This window comes from Zygotorulaspora mrakii, chromosome 7, assembly GCF_013402915.1.
Source record: "Zygotorulaspora mrakii chromosome 7, complete sequence".
Taxonomy (NCBI): Eukaryota; Fungi; Ascomycota; class Saccharomycetes; order Saccharomycetales; family Saccharomycetaceae; genus Zygotorulaspora; species Zygotorulaspora mrakii.
The window spans coordinates 875,983-894,137 of record NC_050725.1 but is presented as its reverse complement, the minus strand read 5'-3'; the positions used below and the strand labels follow the sequence as shown (position 1 = coordinate 894,137).

Sequence of the window (18,155 nt, the reverse complement as noted above, 5' to 3'; positions counted from 1 at the left end):
CGAACATGACGGTTAAGGCTTTGGAGACTGTAGTCTTGTGCATTACTTCTGCGCTTTCGAGTTTCAAGTTCTTCTTCGGGGAAAATGTAAACAAACTCAAGCCGTTCCCTTGCAGCGAAAAACGTTGATCAGGGTCGACAAGCAGAGAAGATCAGCAAACGATCAGCGAAATGATTTGGGCATTGATCGTAAACTGGATGATCTGTGCAGTAGTGTTATGTTGAGGTCGTGTTTGTGATGCTGCCGGAAAAAGGAGCTCATTCAAGTGAACTTTGAGCATATTTGCATATTTTACGTTTAGTCACAGATATTAAACTTGTCAGACATATTATATTAGTCTGGGGTTGAGAAAATGAATTTTGAAGGAGATTTCGATTGCAATATGAATATGAATAATAAAAAAGAGAGCTATAAAGTGTAAATAATTGAGTAGAAAAAATGAATGATTAATGGTTTAGCCTTTTAGCTTACTCTCGACGCTATCGATTGCCTGCCTATACTTTCTTTGAGTTTGGGCCATATCCAAGAAAATACTGTATTTTGCATTGAGCAAAATGCGATCTGGATCATCTGAGGAACGTGGCTGAACGACTTTACCACCTCCTGTCATGTTGTGCATGACATTCCATAATTGATCACCATTGGTTTGCGAATCATGGAGAAAACCCTCGGCATTAGTTTTCACTGTTTTAAAAGACACAGGCTCCTCCTCGTTGGGACTGTCTGGCATTTCATCTTTGTTAGTCGTGGTACTCCCTACGATAGGGAATGGATAACCTGATGAAGTGGAAGCTATTTGGGAAGTACTTGAGGTCGCATGAGGTGCGGTGTATGGTGATGGCATATCGGGCGCTTGCTTTGTCAGTTTACCTAGAAAGCCTGCTTTGCCTGGTACATCAGGTAAATCGTGAACTGTCAAAGAGGATTTTCTTCTTGTTCTTAGGTCTGATTTGTGCTGATGTGCGTTGAACGATTCACTCGCTACCGCTCCCAGTAACGCCGAACCGAAGACAACGGCTGCATCGATATAACGGGGAATAACTATTGGCAAGCCAGTGCAGTCCGCCAATAATCTCATCAACAAACCGTTTCTACATTGACCGCCGGACATGAAAATAACAGATAAATCGTGGCCAGCATCACACATTTTCTCTACAATTTGCCTTGTTTGTTGTGCAATAAATTCACATGCACCAAGATACATAATTGCTAAATCATCAATGGAATTATCCATTGATTGACCAATAATAGCTGCCCTCATTGAGGGATCAGCGATTGGGGATCTATTGCCATGATAATCACCGTAGAAAAAGAGATGTTTAGCCAGCGACACGACGGAGCGTTCCCCACGTTGTTGAACCAAATTCTCCAATCTCGAATTTAAGTAATCGAACTTGGATATATTTGCTGCATCAGACAAATGTGATAATTCTGTAAAAGCAGGATGTGTCGATAGAACATGAGCTAACAGAGCACCGGTACAGCTTTGCCCACCTTCTGCACACCAAAATCCATGGGCCATAACGTCCCTGTAAGGACCCCAAACACCATTGACAAATATGGGATCTTTCGACAATGCGATGTGACATGTTGAGGTTCCTGCAACTGCGGCTAATCTACCTGTTGCTTTGTCGATACCTTTCTTTGCGCTATCCTTTTTCACTAACTCCGGCAGTTCGATATCAGTCTGAGCTGCAACGGTACCGATCCAACCTGCATATGCATCGATAACACCAGAGCCAACAACGCAATGAGCTGGCAAACCTAATTCTTGCGCAACACTTTCATCTAGAGCACCAACGTATGCACCTGCACTCAAAAAGTTCTTGTTATCTCCTTCCACTTGAACTGATCCTCCGATCATTTCAAAATCGTTTTCGGCTAATTCAGGTAATCCAATGTGGTTCAAAAACTCCTCAGACCAACCATCTTGAGAACCTTCAACGCCTATTGGTAATAACCCCTGTTTACAGACAGTAGAACAAAACGATCTTGTCTCCTTACCAGTAGCTTTGAACGTCAAATAATCTGCCAAATCGAAAAATCTGCATTTATCAAACTGTTCTTTTGAGATGTTATTCTTCAGCCACTTGATTTTTGGTATCTCCATTTCAATCGACATTTGGCCACCCACGTATTTCAAACATTTGTCATTTGTAGCGTTAATCTCCTCGGTTTCTTTACCTGCACGATGGTCCATCCATAATATAATATTCTGATCGGTATTGGTGAAATCTGGCCCAACAGCAATTTCTTTTTCATCTTCACCATCAATTACGACCAGTGAACATGTGGCATCGAAGCCTATACCGTGGATCTTCTCAGGAGCAACTTCAGAATCGCGCACCACACACTTCACACAGTGACAGATAGCTTGCCAGATCTCTTGCGACGATTGCGTGATATAGTTGGGTTTCAATTCTTCTCTCTGGATTGGCTTTTCAGCAAGCGACAATATGTTTCCCATGCTATCAATCAAACAAGCCCTGGCGGATCCTGTCCCCACATCCACACCGACATAGTATATCATTTTTTGCTCAATGCCCAAACTAACCATCATTCTCTGCTGAGCAATGGAAAGTAGGGAACGTGACTGACGTCTTTGGCGCATTATATCTTAAATTTCTCAACTGTTGATCTCTATAAAACACCTTACTTGTGAATACCTGCTGTTATTGTATCCTAGTGACTATATCTCCAGACACAATCCCCAGTGTTCACTTATATGTACTTGAAATACACATCAAGCCTTTGAAATACCACTTGAACTTCAAATCTTGATTTAAGCTCTTCAAATCTATCTTGCTTAAATACATTCCTTAGGGGATATTAATGTGCTTGCTTTTGCTTAATTCCGATTGCTCGAAAAAATGACGTTCTCTTGCTTCCTGCAAAAGAAAAAGAATAAGAAAGATTGAATGAAAAATAGAAATTGAAAAAAGAAGAGAATCGAGTATCAGTTTCAGAAGACCAGATGTTGGCAAAAAGGGCCTCAATTGGTCCATTATGACGACGTGTGGCTGAAATGCGGCTCCATAGCTCTTGGATTCAACAATGGCCCCCATAGGGGCTTCAAATCCAGCATTGGTAGCCAAATTTATTTCTTGTGCACCACTCTGCTCCATGCTCGTAATACTCTTGGCGAGAGACTCTTGCGCTTCGATAGTTATCAGTTTGCGAGAAGCGTGACATCGAGTGCCAAGCGTAGAGTTCGCAATCGCGGAGCGGCACGGTTACTCTGCAAGAATAGTCGGTAGGCAGTTGTCTTTGTAATTCAGTTGCCAAACGTGGTGCAAAGTGCGGAAGATTGAAGTTACCTCCAATGCATACGATGTTGCTCACAATGAGCGGTCTGAGGGGCTCGGGGACTATCGAAATGGATTCTAGTATGCTTTCGATCAAGCCGGGTTTCAGCAGCTGTGCAATCTCCGGGTGGAAGAAGGTCTCTGGAACCGAGAACAGCTCATCATGTAGCTTGATAGTTTGTGATTCTGGTGGTAATATTTGTTCTCTGGGCCTCACATAGCCTAGTAAACTTGTTTGAAAATCCGGTAAAATGTACTCAACAGAGGTAGTCTCTTTGTTCTTGAAGCTGTCAAAGTAGGATATAGGGCTCATGAACAGACACTTTTCTTTTATATTGTTCACGAGAATTGTTTCATCCATGACGTTGTAATGCCGGAACGATAGAGTTTCTTTAAGCAGTCCATTTAGAAATCTGCCGCCAATATCTAGTTTCTTGACCGCCTTGTAATACGGTATACCCTTAACCATAGGTATTATCCAAGTACAGTTGAAACCCGAATCAATGATGAGCTGGAAAGGCTCATAAGCATTACTCGATTTTGCGACGTAAGTTTTGGGATCTTTTGTGTTTCCCTTACCGTAAATCTCTCGAGTCGCAACCGTAGAAGAGTCGCCAAAAGGTACGAAAGAGGCTGCCGGAGACTTGAAAAAGGATTCGAACTCGTACTCTTCGAAAACTACTTGATCCATGTTTTTGCTCAGTTCTGGAATGGTCATACATGTCTCTGAGGCTATCAAGTCCTTGCCCTTAGTTTCCTTTATATCGAATCCATTGAACTCATTGGGGTTATACAAACAGTAATCCCAGATTAAGCTTTCCAATTCCCATGACGTCAATTGACCAAATTCGTGTGGCCGCTTGAATGTAACTGATGAGATGTCCTTGATATTCTTAATTTGATTGGATAAATAAGAATTGCCGAATTTATCACGAGCTAGTGCGTTAAGAGCTCTATAGGGCTGCTCCGTCACACCATACCCAAATTTGATCTCGTATGACCCATTATCTATCACCACGGGAGCTGTGGTCATGCTATATAGTCCGTTATTGTAGCGCTTTTCTATCTCGCAATTTTCATATGGGCAGTTTTCACTCGTAATTCGCGAAGACTTTTCTTTGTTGCCTTCAAAGTGCAAGTGGGTTACATTTGCCAAACGCTATGTACTTTAGATCGATTGTAATGGGCTCAACAGAGCGCTTAGTGTATCCTATAACGCCCAACACGAATCACTACCACCATGTAGTTACCTGATTCTCTTAGCATTCATCCTAAGTCACGTGACACATTCTTATTATACAGTCAGTGGTCCATTATTACTCTTGAATCAACTTTAGTCTACTCGCATTATTGGCTTCATAGTATCATTTCGCACTATCTTGTAGGTTGTGACTTCCTCTATTGAGGGCGTCACATTTTGAGCGCCTAGGAATAGATATCAAGTAATACAATTTGGGCTTGAAATCAAATAACAAATCGACTACGGAAGGCACGGCGAGTAACTACGTGGGATCAGAGTAAGAGGGGAGCTATTGTGTCATATAAAGATCGAGAATATGTCTGGGAATCCATTTAATAAACGACAAAAAATCCCCTCGAATGAAGAAGATATTGAGATAGGGCTGGCGACTATAGTTAAGCAAAGAGCCTCTCCCTCGCCAACGGCATCATCCTCTTCGCTATCAGCTGGTTCCTTCGTTAGATCAAGGACCCCAAGGAAGCTATTAGTTGGTCAAACAGATGGACAGTCTGTCCAATCTCAACCGACGAACTCTTCATCTTCGCTACAAGCGCCAAGTCTACAGCCTCCTGATTCTTCGTCAAGAGGTCGTGAAAATAGGACATACTCTCAGTCACCACCAAGATCACCAGGTAGATCACCTGCAAGAAAGCTGGAGCTTATCCAACTTTCACCGGTAAAGAAAACTAGATTAGAACTACAGAAGATTCACGACTCCCAACAGCAACTGACCCAGAAGGCAGCGGGCAGATTATGCATTGATAGGCTGATTTTGAACAACTTCAAATCGTATGCAGGAGAGCAAGTTGTAGGGCCCTTCCACAGCAGTTTTTCTGCGGTTGTTGGACCAAATGGTTCAGGAAAGTCTAATGTTATCGACTCTATGTTGTTCGTGTTTGGTTTTCGGGCAAGCAAAATGAGACAGGATAGATTAGCCGACTTAATTCATAAGTCAGAAGAGCATCCCAATCTAACGTCCTGTTCTGTCGAGGTTCATTTTCATTATGTTATCGATGAGGATGGAAAGTCCAAGGAAAAAGATGATAAACCGAAACTAATAATCACAAGGAAAGCCTTTAGAAATAATTCTTCCAAATATTATATTAACGGAAATGAGAGCAATTACACAGATGTCACCAAGTTACTCAAAGCTGAAGGTATAGATTTGGATCATAAGAGGTTTTTAATTTTACAGGGTGAGGTTGAAAACATCGCACAAATGAAACCAAAAGCTGAAAAAGAAGGTGATGACGGTTTGCTGGAGTATTTGGAAGATATTATAGGGACATCCCAGTATAAATCTTTAATCGAAACCAATAGTGCCACCATTGAATCTTTGAACGAAATCTGCATTGAAAAGGAAAATAGATTTCATATTGTCGACCGTGAGAGGCAGTCTTTGGAATCAGATAAGAACGATGCTTTGGAATATTTGCTGAAAGAAAAACGCCTGACTCTGCTAAAGTCGAAATTGCTACAACACAGTATATATCAAAATAATACGAAGCTATCTAGTACTTTAGACAAGTACAATAAGATAAAGGCTGAGCTGGATCATGAAGGCGAAAAATATGCAGCGAGGAGCAAAGAAGTGGAAACTATAAAGGTTCAAAGTCGAGACATCACAATTACACTGCAGAAGTATGAAACCGAAGAAAAAGACCTGTTGAACAAGAAAAGATCTCTAGATGCTGAAAACGTTTCAATGGAAGAAAAGATCAAGAACATAAAAAGGAAAAAGAAACAAATTGAGCAGTTGCTAGAGAGCTCAAATCGTAGTATGAATCGGTCCCAAATTAATTTAGATGAACTACTGGAGGAAAAAAAACAAAACGAGAAAAGCCTACACTCTTTAACGGATGATTTGGGAGCCGAACGTGCGAAACTGGAGGATATAAAACTATCACTAAAAGATAAAACGATTGATATATCAGCGAAAATATCTGAATATGAAAAAGAATTAGAACCATGGAGTGAAAAGCTGGAGGAGAAAAAGGCGCAGATTCAATTGGTTGAATCCGAGATATCACTTATGGAAGAGTCCCAGATGAAATTGAATACTGAGATTGATACACTGATAAAAGAAATAGGCCGCAATAATGAAGAACAAGAATCCCGAAGGGAGCGTGTTGATACCCTTCACCAGGAAAAGAAAATCATCACAAAGGATTTATCTAACGGAGAGCTAGAATGTTCAAACGCCCGTAAGAGACTTAAAGAAATGCAGCACGTTCTTTTCTCCCACAGACAACGCGCAATTGATGCTCGTGCTGCCCTTTCTACGGCTGAAAACAAGAGCAAGGTATTAACAGCCTTGACGAAACTTCAAAAATCCGGCAGGATTAACGGATTTCATGGAAGACTAGGAGATCTCGGAGTGATAGACAAAAAATATGACATAGCTATATCGACTGCTTGCCCGAGACTTGAAGACATAGTAGTGGAGTCGGTGGAATGTGGACAGCACTGCATTGAATACTTGCGAAAAAACAAACTGGGATATGCCAGATTCATTCTTCTAGACAAACTACGAAAACTTGATGCAAACCAAATTGAAACTCCAGAGAGTGTTCCAAGATTGTTTGATCTCGTTGAGCCAAACGAGGAAAAGTTTATTCCTGCATTCTATAGTGTATTACGCAACACTTTGGTTTCAAAAGATCTCGCTCAAGCCAACAGAGTCGCTTATGGCAAAAAAAAGTACAGGGTTGTGACTCTTGACGGAAAGCTCATAGATATATCGGGTACTATGAGTGGAGGCGGGAATCATGCTTCCAGAGGTCTCATGAAACTAAGGCAAATGCAAACAATATCATCAGAGATTTATACGCAAGAGGAAGTAATAGAACTCGAAGAAGCACTTTTAGAGAGGGAGAATAACTTCAAAGTAACAGGGGATACTTTCCACCAAATGGAAGAAGCATTAGATTCTCTTCGTGCCAGAGAACCAGAAATTGATCTTTCAATTTCTCAACTCATGATGGATATTGACTCGTGGGACAATGAATTGCAGCTCAAAAAGGACCAGCTATCTGAAAGAAGAAAAGCTAATGAAAGTTTAAAAGCGGGGCGCAATGATTCGTCTCAGGTGGAATTGCGTTTAAAACGCCTTAAAGAGGAACAGAAGTCTCTTGAGGAGCAAACCAAGAGCAAAATTACCAATATCAAAATATTGAAGGAGCAAATAATGAAAATAGGTGGAAGTGAATTACAGATTCAGAACTCCAAGGTTAACTCCATCCAAGAACGCATTGAACTACTCAATACCAAACAAAAGAAAGACAAATCTGCTCAAAGAAAAGCAGAAACTGAAATCAAAAAGCTAACCAAAACTCTTGAAACTTCTAAAAGAGATTTAGATTCTTATATTGAGCAAATTAAAACTCTGGACGAAAAAGCAGAGCTGAATATCGATGCGCTTCAAAGAATTCAAGACTCCATCGAAGGGTTTGAAAACTTGAAACAGGACTTGAATGACAAACTACAATCGATTTCAACGCAACTTATCGAAATGGAGGAAGATTTAATGAAATTCAAATCACTGAAACTTGAAATGGTCGATAAAATGGATAAATTAAGTTCCCTGGCCAGTCATATTAAAAAAGAAATTCAGAAGTCAGAGGAGGAAATTGACAACTTGAAGATTAGGGATGTTTCGCAAATCCTTCAAGTACTTATTGAACAAGAGGCCAAGGAAAATATGGCAGATCCTTCGAAAAGAGCTCAAAACGAGATATTCGAGCTTATGGAGCATGCATTAAAGGCGGAAGAAGGAATCGAAGAAAAAGAAGACTCAGAAAATAAGGAGCATGAAGCAAATGAAGAAGGAGAGCAGCTTGACAAAGACCAGATGTGCGTTGATCAAAAATACGATGCCATGGAGAATGGTTTGACTAGGATTCCGCAAAAGGAACTTGAAAGTTTGGACTTGGAAGTATTAAAGGCGGAAATGGGGCAATTACAGGATTATGTTGATCATGCAAGCGCAAATATTGAAATTCTTGAGGAATATGCTAGAAGATTAGCAGATTATCAACTCAGAAAACTAGATTTAAATGATGCTGTCGAAAAGAGGGACGGAATGCGGCAAAAGCTCGATGAGCTAAAGAAAAAGCGATTCGAAGAGTTTATGCATGGGTTCGGAATAATATCAATGACACTTAAAGAAATGTATCAAATGATCACAATGGGGGGAAATGCTGAGCTGGAACTGGTTGATAGTCTAGATCCATTTTCCGAGGGTGTCACGTTTAGTGTAATGCCCCCAAAAAAGAGTTGGAGAAACATCACAAATCTCTCTGGGGGTGAAAAAACTCTCAGCTCTTTAGCTTTGGTGTTTGCTCTTCACAAGTATAAGCCCACACCATTGTACGTCATGGATGAAATAGATGCCGCGCTTGACTTTAGAAACGTCTCAATTGTAGCCAATTATATTAAACAAAGAACAAAAAATGCGCAGTTTATTGTAATTTCTTTAAGAAACAACATGTTTGAACTGGCTCAACAATTAGTTGGAATTTACAAAAGGGATAACATGACGAAGAGCGCAACGTTGAAAAATGTCGACGTTCTCAAGAGCAGTTCTTAAATACTATGTAATCTGATCAAAACCTTACTTTTTCTGTCCCTGCATTTTCGTATATTCTTTTTCGGCAGCATGCACCAATTTTTGAATCAAAAGAACTGCCACTTGGTGGGTTGCCACGGGAAAATATTTCCTATGGAGTCCAAACCATTCAATTGGCGGTGTTGCATCTCCCAAATCTTTAATTTGTGGCATTTCAAGATATGGCTCATCCAATGCAACATACTTAAATCTTGAGTTCAGCCCGCTTTCAGTCTTTATAGAATTTTCGGGTTCGTCCTCCAAATTGTTAGTTTGAGACCGACGAACAGCGAGTGATTTGACATGAGTGCTCCACATTTCTCTGATGAAATTTATAGGCCCTAGGTTCCATTTGACTGCTACTTTGTCAAAAAACTTGCATGTAAATAGATACTCGACCAAGTCGCTCTTCCGTTTTTGCCAAGTTGTCATGCTAACCAGTAAATGAGGAATCTTCAAAATTGTTCCACCTTTCAGTTTGGAAGCGTGGATCATATAATCCTCAACCGAAATAGAGGATACACTCTCTTCGTCCAATTCCACTTTTGAAGTTGAGAGCGAAACAGATGCATTCGATATTTGGAGATGCAGTTCAGTTTTTAGTTTTTCACCTGCCTGTGTTTCTGATCGAGCCGACATACTTTCTATATCAACAACTAATACCTCAACATCAAAGAGCGATATAGGTGAAATTTGGATCTTAAACTTAAATATGTCAACAGTGACGTCGGTCCGAAGAAGGTTCAAAGAGCGCAAGATATCATCATACGGTACGTCCTCTGCCGTGTCTGCCGGATTCGATTCTTTCAAGGTCTCAATATAAGATATTCGGTTGTCTTGCCTCATTCGCATTATGGTGTTGTATATGTCCACTATACTTGCAGCGGTTAGAGCAGTTGCACACAAGTCAATCTCTGGTACGGAGAGATGAACGCGTAACAAATCTGGCAGTGCACCACAGTAATCCGGCTCGCTGAATAAATCGAACTTGATTTCCCTAACTATGCCTATCAAAAACATATGGTAGTCGAAAGCTGACTTCACTGCGATTTCGCCGATGGTGAGTGAAAAAGACACATTAGGCGTCGCGGAAACCCGATCTTCTGGCCATCTACTTTCAGAATTCCAAGCGGCGTCTTTCAGCTCAAAAATGCCACTAAATCTTCCTTTTGAAGAGACGGATATAGATTCTGCAAATGCGCACAACACCTGTCTTTTGCCGCCGTAATGATTTGTTGAGAGCCAGTTACGCTTCAAACGCAGTGATAAAACTCCCAAGGAAGGGCCTAGGTCAATATCGCTATTCACATTCGTTAAAATAATTGTGAAGCACCAAGATAAAGATGATTTCCCTTTAGTCGATTGAGAAAAGGGAAGTGCCTTCAGCTCCATTTTGTTCTCATCAGATAAAGATGAGGCTTTCAGCGTCTCACTTATTCTCCATATATCTAACAAAAGGTTCAAATTTTGAAGCTGCTTCATATTGAAAAAGACGTCGACATCAGATACAAGTGCCATACCGTATATGTCAGGATGAGTGAAAAAGAGAGTAAAATCGATAAAGTCGACATTGAGCGATGCACTAGTTCCCCTGGAAAATATGTGGCGTACGGAAGATTGCATCTTTTCAACTGCAAACGATACAGTGAGAGGTTCGGAGGGGTCGAGATCATTAGTCATTACGCTAAAGGAAAAAGATTCGAATCCAACGTCCGCTTGAACCTTGGCCTTGGGTTCACAACTTAAAGTTAACTGCTGTTTTCCAGATGCGATCTTAAAGGCTATGTTATAGGTACCTAAAAGAGTCTTGTAATCGACTACACCCGAAACTACTTTCGGTTCCTCAGATTTTTCATTTGAGCTGTTTTTGTGTATCATAGATCTCACGTTGTCTGCGAAATCAGTTATAATTGGCACACATCGCGGAAACAAGATATTGTGAGTAGGATCAATATTAACGAGACATCTGATCCAGTGTCGTTCCTTGGAATTATGATCATAGGTGTAATTCAAACTGATTCTAACAGCGGGTGATTTAACCTCCAATGAAGGGTCATTATTCTTCAAATCATCTAGTGTAAAGAACCTGTATATCCCTCCTTCATAATGGAACTCACAGTTGACTTTTCTGATGCGAGACAGGAACGGTGTGATGGTAGGAGAAAAACTCTCTTGTGCCTCTTTCGATTGGTTCTCATTAGGAGATTGATGAATCTTAGCCTTTTTAAACTCCTGAAATCTCTCAATTGACTGGAGGGCTCCCTCTAAAACGTTAAATGAAGTTGAGAGATAACTAACATCGAGAGTTTCCCCATGCACTCTAATGAAAAGATCTTTTTTCTGACCAGCATCCTTCAGCCAGTACGAGATTTGCACACTTGAAAGGTAACTTCTATTATACTTTTGTTTTGTATTTCCCTGTGAAAAGAATGCTTCATTCGAATTTTCATCCAAGACGGAAAAATAACCATCTATAAGTGTCAGTTTACCGTAATTTTTCTCATATGCAGAGAACAAACGGTTAAATCCCAAGATCAAACCAGCGCTTGTGTCATTATCCAAGTGAAATTTCCATCCAATGCACAAATTGTACGATAAAATATGGATGGAGCGAAATTCGATTTTAGTCTCCGGAGAGGAAGATCCTTTCCGAGAAAAAATGTCAGAGAGGTCTGTGACATACTGATGTGGGATTCTATGCTTTTTAAAATAGTGCAGTAAATTTTGCAATTGATGAATGCCCCACACGATGTATATCAATGATGTAGGGGACAAAGATACTCTAAAATGGGAGCTTTCGATTTGGTATGATTGAGGAGAATGGGGCACTTTCTGTGAGGTAGAAACTCTAATTGAGAAATCAACAATCTTTGAAAGACTTGCATGCAAGGTGGGTTCATGAATTAGGAAAAGAAAATTTTCAATGGAGAAACTGCCTGAAATATGATCGTTTCCTCTGCTATCCTGTCGATTTGCATTTGTCAGAGAACACAACAGCATGTGTAACTCAAAAAGATAATTTGTAGATGTCATGGGAACAAGTATTCCGAAATAACTAATATTCGTATCAAGAGCCCATTTTAGCCTTTTTGATGATGCCTCCTCGTCTGCCCGCGATGGCATGAGCGGTTGCAGTTTCCTGAGATGCCGAATGCTCTCTCCAATAAGCTTCTCATCCTGAAGGAAACTAGACAAAATTCGACGAGGTTCCGAAAGTGTCACTTTCGTCAAAGAAGTTGATAAACTAACACTAACGATGGTGTTGGGAACAGACGGTGGTCTTAGCCTGATCTGTAGATCGCTACACGACAATTTCAAATACTGTTCTGTGGTCTGATGTGACTTAAGAATGCAATCTGCATCCCAAATGCTAACCAGAACATCACCACCTCCAAGCCTATTTATATAGGCAGTTATTTGCTTCACGTCATATCGGATGTAGAAAGGCGACAGGAACATCAATTCAGAACTTACATTCGAAAGATTTATAGTCAATTCGACCTCGAAGTTACCGCTCGATGGTAGAGTTTTTGGAGAGAGAACGTCGTTTTGGGTAGTAAGATTCTTTTTTAAGTTACTGAATGCCTGCTCTATTTCACCAATTGCTTGCACCAGTGAATCAGTTTTCCTCATTGACCTAAAATGAGAATGTTTGGACACCAAGTTCAACAATAGAAGTTGGTCCTGACTGCCAAGTTCGGCAGTGACTGTGAGACTAATTTCACGACAAACCACTTCTGCTACAATTGTATCAGAGTGTTTCAGCCATAACTCACATCTCTGCGCAAATAATATGGAAGATAAAGTAGGTGTAGCAGATTCCTTTGGATTCTCTATCAAAAAACTACATTTTCCGCCTATTACCCTCTTGGTTAACCTAGATGAGCCTAATACACACTGTAGTTCACCTCTTTCAAACAACAAAATGCCGTTATATTTGTACGAATTTAATGTATCAAAGCCTCCACGACTGTGCGGCGACGACGATGGGTTGAGCTTAGAGTTTCGATTTAAAGATGTAATTAGTTCTTTCAGTTTTAACACCTTATCACTTAATTCTCCCTTTATAGATCCCACATTTGCGGTTATATTAACAATCCGTTCATGGTTTAGCACAGACTGGGTTACATTATTCTCTGCTGCAGGGATTTCCCTTGCGACAGCGTTCGCCCTTGTAATGACAAAATTGTGAGCGACCCTGTAGCCTTCGCTATAAACAGTGAAAAAAAATGAATTAACGGTGAGTTTAACGATCCTTTCCTGTCCAATTAGGGTATTATTCGTTTTATCATTGGGGAAAACCTTTTTGTACATGAAAGACCTCTCTACATCTGATAATTCCCAGTTTCTCCAGTTGGAGAAAACGGCAACAAATATATTCTTGGCATCTGCGGGGACATTAGCTTTTGAGTTCTTCCCCTGATAATCTACCTCTTCCCAATCTGGAGGCAGATAGGTAAGAATATGCCGCAATCGAGTTATAATTCTCCAACTTCTATTTTCTCTGACATGTCCCTTGGAAAGACGCATAATGAAGGCAGGCTTGGTGATAACATATGGGTCGTGACTGATTTTGTTGTACTCACTGGCAGCTGTCAAATTACATACCACGTCTCTCTCAGTATTCGTCAAATTTAATTGCAAAGTTTGGAAAAATTTAATAGCTTCCTCTACAAGAGTTTTTTGGCCGTTAACATACTTGGTCACCCAATCCAGTTGGGACTCGTCAACCGTTATGTCATTTGAGAGGACACTAAAAGAGGTAACGTCTTTTTCTGCCTTCGAGGACCAGGCCTCCCAGCCCTCGATGGCAAGCGAGACAGCTGGCGGCCTCTCTTGGATACCTTCAAAAATTGTTGCGCGTATGGATCTTAGCTTACTGAGAAATGTCATTTCAACGACAGTGCTTTCACTTTCGTTTTCGATGGATTTTCGACGGAGCTCAAAATCAAGACCATCTAAAAATAAATCTAGACCTTCAACATTTTTCTTGCCCCAGAATATGTCCATATTCGAAAGCTCTAATTTAGCGTTGCATATCGCAGATGAGCCGTTCTTCAAATCACTTAGTTTTCTTACAATTGAGATCTCTAGTTGGTCGATTATATCGATTGCGGTAGGAGTATAAAGACTTTGAACAAAACCAGGCAAGTAGCCACAAAAAGAGGGTTCAATGTCTATGCTAATATATTCAATGTCGATAACGTAATTAAGTCCCGCTTCAGATTCAATTGATATATGACCCTGTCCTTTTTGCGCAAAACTATTCGAGCTCTCAATTTCGTGGCCACGAGAAGTGTCATATGAAGCGGTGGTCTCATCGATGTTACTAATTGATACTTCTGTATTAATTAAGCTGGAGTACTCTCCAAGAAAGTCCTCTATAATAAAATCTGTAGTCTCCGGCATAAAAGGTAAAGGCAACGGGGGAAGCGAAGATGAAGGATAAATACAACCCAGAAGTTCCTTATAAAGAGGAGATTCTTGTAAGTAACATGGCAATAAAAACGGACAGCGGTTAAAAGGCGAGTCATTGAGAGTAATGTAATCTTGCTGTTGCCTTCTATGTACCGAAAAGTTTTTATTTTTAATGAAATTTGTGAACTTGATTTTAGTAGCAAATTTAAAGAGTTCTCTGCTTTCCTCCTCATTTTCTACCAGCTGAAACAGTACTTTTACAATGGGTATATCAATATCAAGACGTTGGGAATACTTCTCATTCTCAAAGTCAATGGAGGTAATTGTTATATCAGGTATATCAACAAAAGCTTTAGATTTAACATTCCCATCATTAATAACAATTAAGAGATCCTTAGATCGCACAGTAACTGAGGTCATATCATCCGGGGTTTCTATGTCGTAAAGTAGCACATTTTCGAGATTACTGTAACCAAATCCAATATTCTGAAATGCAGTAAAAAACCCCTTCACAAATTGAGCATGCGAATTGATATTCAAACTATCTATGTCAATTCCCCACTGGCAAAAGTAGGTAGGCTCTGTTGGTGGCAAACCATACATTCTATGACCATGAATGGTCAATGTTTCTAGAATACCGTGACTTTCTTGCGATCTTCCATTGTCTTTGCGGATGCTTTCAAATAATTCGTGTGGCTGCATCGAGCAGTATCTCTTGAGGTGACTACTATTCATCGTCGCAAGCAAATCCATATAATAGTTACAGCTTCGGAAATCGACAACAAGTTCTCCGAAGTGTAGAGCTATGCAAGGGTCTGCATTATAAATTGTTTCAGGCAAAATGAGAGCTCCCTCCCATACGGAAAACACAAACCATATATCTGTTTCATTAGTGGTTCTTTTAACATCTGACCTGTTTACTGGTGGATTACTCCTTATATTGACGGGCACACTAGGTTTATTTTCAACGCTTTCATTTTCAGAAGTAAAGGCTGCTGATTCGGCGTTTTCCGCTGAATAAAGAATACCGCTTTCCTTAGTTCGTATTACAGCGGTATATTCTTCTGATGTAACAAATTTAGAAAAATCGCCGAAGTAATTCATCTTAACATTCATAAGGTATTTGACAACAAAACCATAGCAATGTAATGTCGTGCCGGTGCTGTTGCATTCCACCGATATACTGTCAACATTGTCAACATCGAGTTCAGCGTACAGTGTATAAACTCCATTCATACTGAAATTGTATGATCGCCCCACTTCTTTGTTTTTCATAAATTCATTTAGAGTGTTCCACGGTGGTGCATTCAATAATAATCTAAACATGGAAGTAGAGATACGGTAGGAGATATTGGTATATGTTTCTGCGATAACTTTATGGGGAATTGTGGCGTCAATCATCAGCTCTTCTCCATGTAGAGAGAGGTAGCAGTTCTCATTAAAATCCAGTGGGTTGTTTATTATGTTATGGTCATTAACGTTTAAGTATATGGAGTAATCGGTCATCCTCCATGAAACGTTATAAGTGAATGGTCTAAAAAGCTCATAAGGGGCAGGATCCCCCGAGGCGAAATCAGAGCAAATATCTGATACTAGCGTGATGTGCTCTCTTAGAAGAAAACTCTCTATCTGAGAAGAAGACAAATCAATACTCCATTTAGCTTCACTATTCCAACCAAGTGGGTACCCAATATCCGCGTTGATATCAAAGGTTTTGCATCTGATCAATATATCATGGTTGACACTACTTACTGCTTCAACATCAGCAAAATGAATATTCAAACTGTTGGGAAAGCCTTCATCCGTGGGAGATAATATAGTACTGATAGTACCATATGAGTCCTTCGAGAACTTTATATCAAGCCACCCAAACGGTCTGTAGTCATCGTTTGTTTCTCTATACTTCCTGAGAAATTCTTGATCCTTACTTGGTTCTCTCGTAGGGATGCGTAACGTTGACTCCTCAAAAATCGTGAAAGAGGTTTTGAAATACGTGTATATCCTCCTAGAACCAGGACTAAGTTTTTTTGTTGGACTTGGAGATCTTGATACAATTGGGGAGAACAATTTCTGTAAGTGCTGAATCTCTCTATGTGCCCAAGGGCCATAGCAAAAAGTTGCACCGTGAATCTGAATATCTAATCCAAACTCAGGGGGTGAGCCATTATTGCCAACTTCTGGTCCGTCCGTGGTAGGATGCGCACCATGCGGCACAACACCGGGGATATCATATTCATATGTAATAACAACCTTTGGACTTTTCAGAATATTTGTCACCTTAGCATACTCATGACTAGCAAAGTCGAAATGTATGTCATCCATATCATCTTGATCTCCCTCAAATGTAATACCTTTATATAGCGATAATCCTTTCCATTTCTGGAAGAAAGTGTCATTGTCTCTGTCTTTTTCCTGTAGCCATTTTATCCTGATGTGCGACGCATGTAAAATTTTGAGGAATTTTACCCATACTTTGGACAATTTACTCGCTGGAAATCTGGAGCTCGATGATATTTCGTGATCGTATGCAATATTTTGTTTTATCGATATATCCATATCGTTGTACTCTAACTGAAACTTCATTTTATAAAGATCTAACTTTTCTTTGGGGAGTGATAGATCAATGATACCTTCCGTGTTTCGATGGCTTAAAATCAATATGCTCGTGGTAAACTTGTTACCTATGACGACTGAACCTCTGCGAATCTGTAGCTGCATGGGCAGGAACCTTACAAAAAACGATTTTTGCTTATAGTAAACTTGTTTAAAAACTCTGTCATTTATATTTGGAGTTTCTGAACTTGACGATGATTTAACGCTCTCAGACATGTCCTTATCAGCCATATCGTCATTATCATCGTTAAAGAATTTCGAAAAAGAACCTTCATCTAAAAAGCTTTCGAACTTTGTTCTTTCATCTTTGGAAAACATCTGTATTATGTTCTCATATGCTGCTGTTCTGTTGTACAGAAATAATTCGAATCCTTCAAAACTGACCACAAACCTACACGGCAGTTGTGAGTTTTTCGTCGTGCTCCTATCCCTCTCAGCACTTTGTTCCTCTTGTTTACCTGCGATTTCCTCTTCCTCATACTGGGAATTACGTGAAGTCAATAACCAATATCTCCATGTTATGCTGCCTTCCAAGAACGAGGCAGCATAATCTTTGTGAATAATACTCACATTCTTGCAGGTGATCGACCCCCCCAGTGGAGCAATCGTCAAAGATTGCATAGTAACCTTGACCTTCCATCGCTTCCAAAGTAGCCATTCTAGTACAAGATTTATTGTATATGCAAATATTCGTCCCAGATAGAAGATGACTGTCAGTGTCACAATACAGGTAAGAACCCAATCCACCAAAAACACCCAGCTGAAATTTCGCTCGTTGGAGAGTGAAACTCTCATGAACTGTGATTGCGAGGCCATAACCGGGTACTAATCAGAGACTATACTGTTTGTAATGGCATTCTTAGTGTCGGTTCGTGAATATTATTAAAAGGGTTTTTCATTTCATCAGTTCTTTAGCTATTTTGAAAACGAAGCATCCCGAGTTTGGCATACAACCAGATGCCAGCTGAAGACA

The 18,155-nt window shown here is 40.1% G+C and overlaps 4 protein-coding genes across 4 annotated transcripts; 1 reads left to right on the top strand and 3 right to left on the bottom strand.

The window, feature by feature from the left end:
• Positions 1-454: 454 nt before the first annotated feature.
• Positions 455-2,611, bottom strand: HG535_0G04490 (putative phosphotransferase; the record flags this gene model as incomplete). Its single annotated transcript, XM_037290396.1, has 1 exon — positions 455-2,611. One exon carries the CDS (start codon positions 2,609-2,611, stop codon positions 455-457), a length of 2,157 nt encoding a protein of 718 aa, XP_037146291.1.
• A 461-nt stretch (positions 2,612-3,072) lies between these two features.
• On the bottom strand, positions 3,073-4,338 carry ARP6 (Arp6p; the record flags this gene model as incomplete). The annotated part of the gene is made up of 1 exon (XM_037290395.1): positions 3,073-4,338. The coding sequence occupies one exon, from the start codon at positions 4,336-4,338 to the stop codon at positions 3,073-3,075; it is 1,266 nt and encodes a 421-aa protein (XP_037146290.1).
• Positions 4,339-4,861: 523 nt separating this feature from the next.
• SMC4 (condensin subunit SMC4) lies at positions 4,862-9,133 on the top strand (the record flags this gene model as incomplete). Its single annotated transcript, XM_037290394.1, has 1 exon — positions 4,862-9,133. The coding sequence occupies one exon, from the start codon at positions 4,862-4,864 to the stop codon at positions 9,131-9,133; it is 4,272 nt and encodes a 1,423-aa protein (XP_037146289.1).
• Positions 9,134-9,157: 24 nt separating this feature from the next.
• CSF1 (Csf1p) lies at positions 9,158-17,998 on the bottom strand (the record flags this gene model as incomplete). The annotated part of the gene is made up of 1 exon (XM_037290393.1): positions 9,158-17,998. One exon carries the CDS (start codon positions 17,996-17,998, stop codon positions 9,158-9,160), a length of 8,841 nt encoding a protein of 2,946 aa, XP_037146288.1.
• Positions 17,999-18,155: the final 157 nt, after the last annotated feature.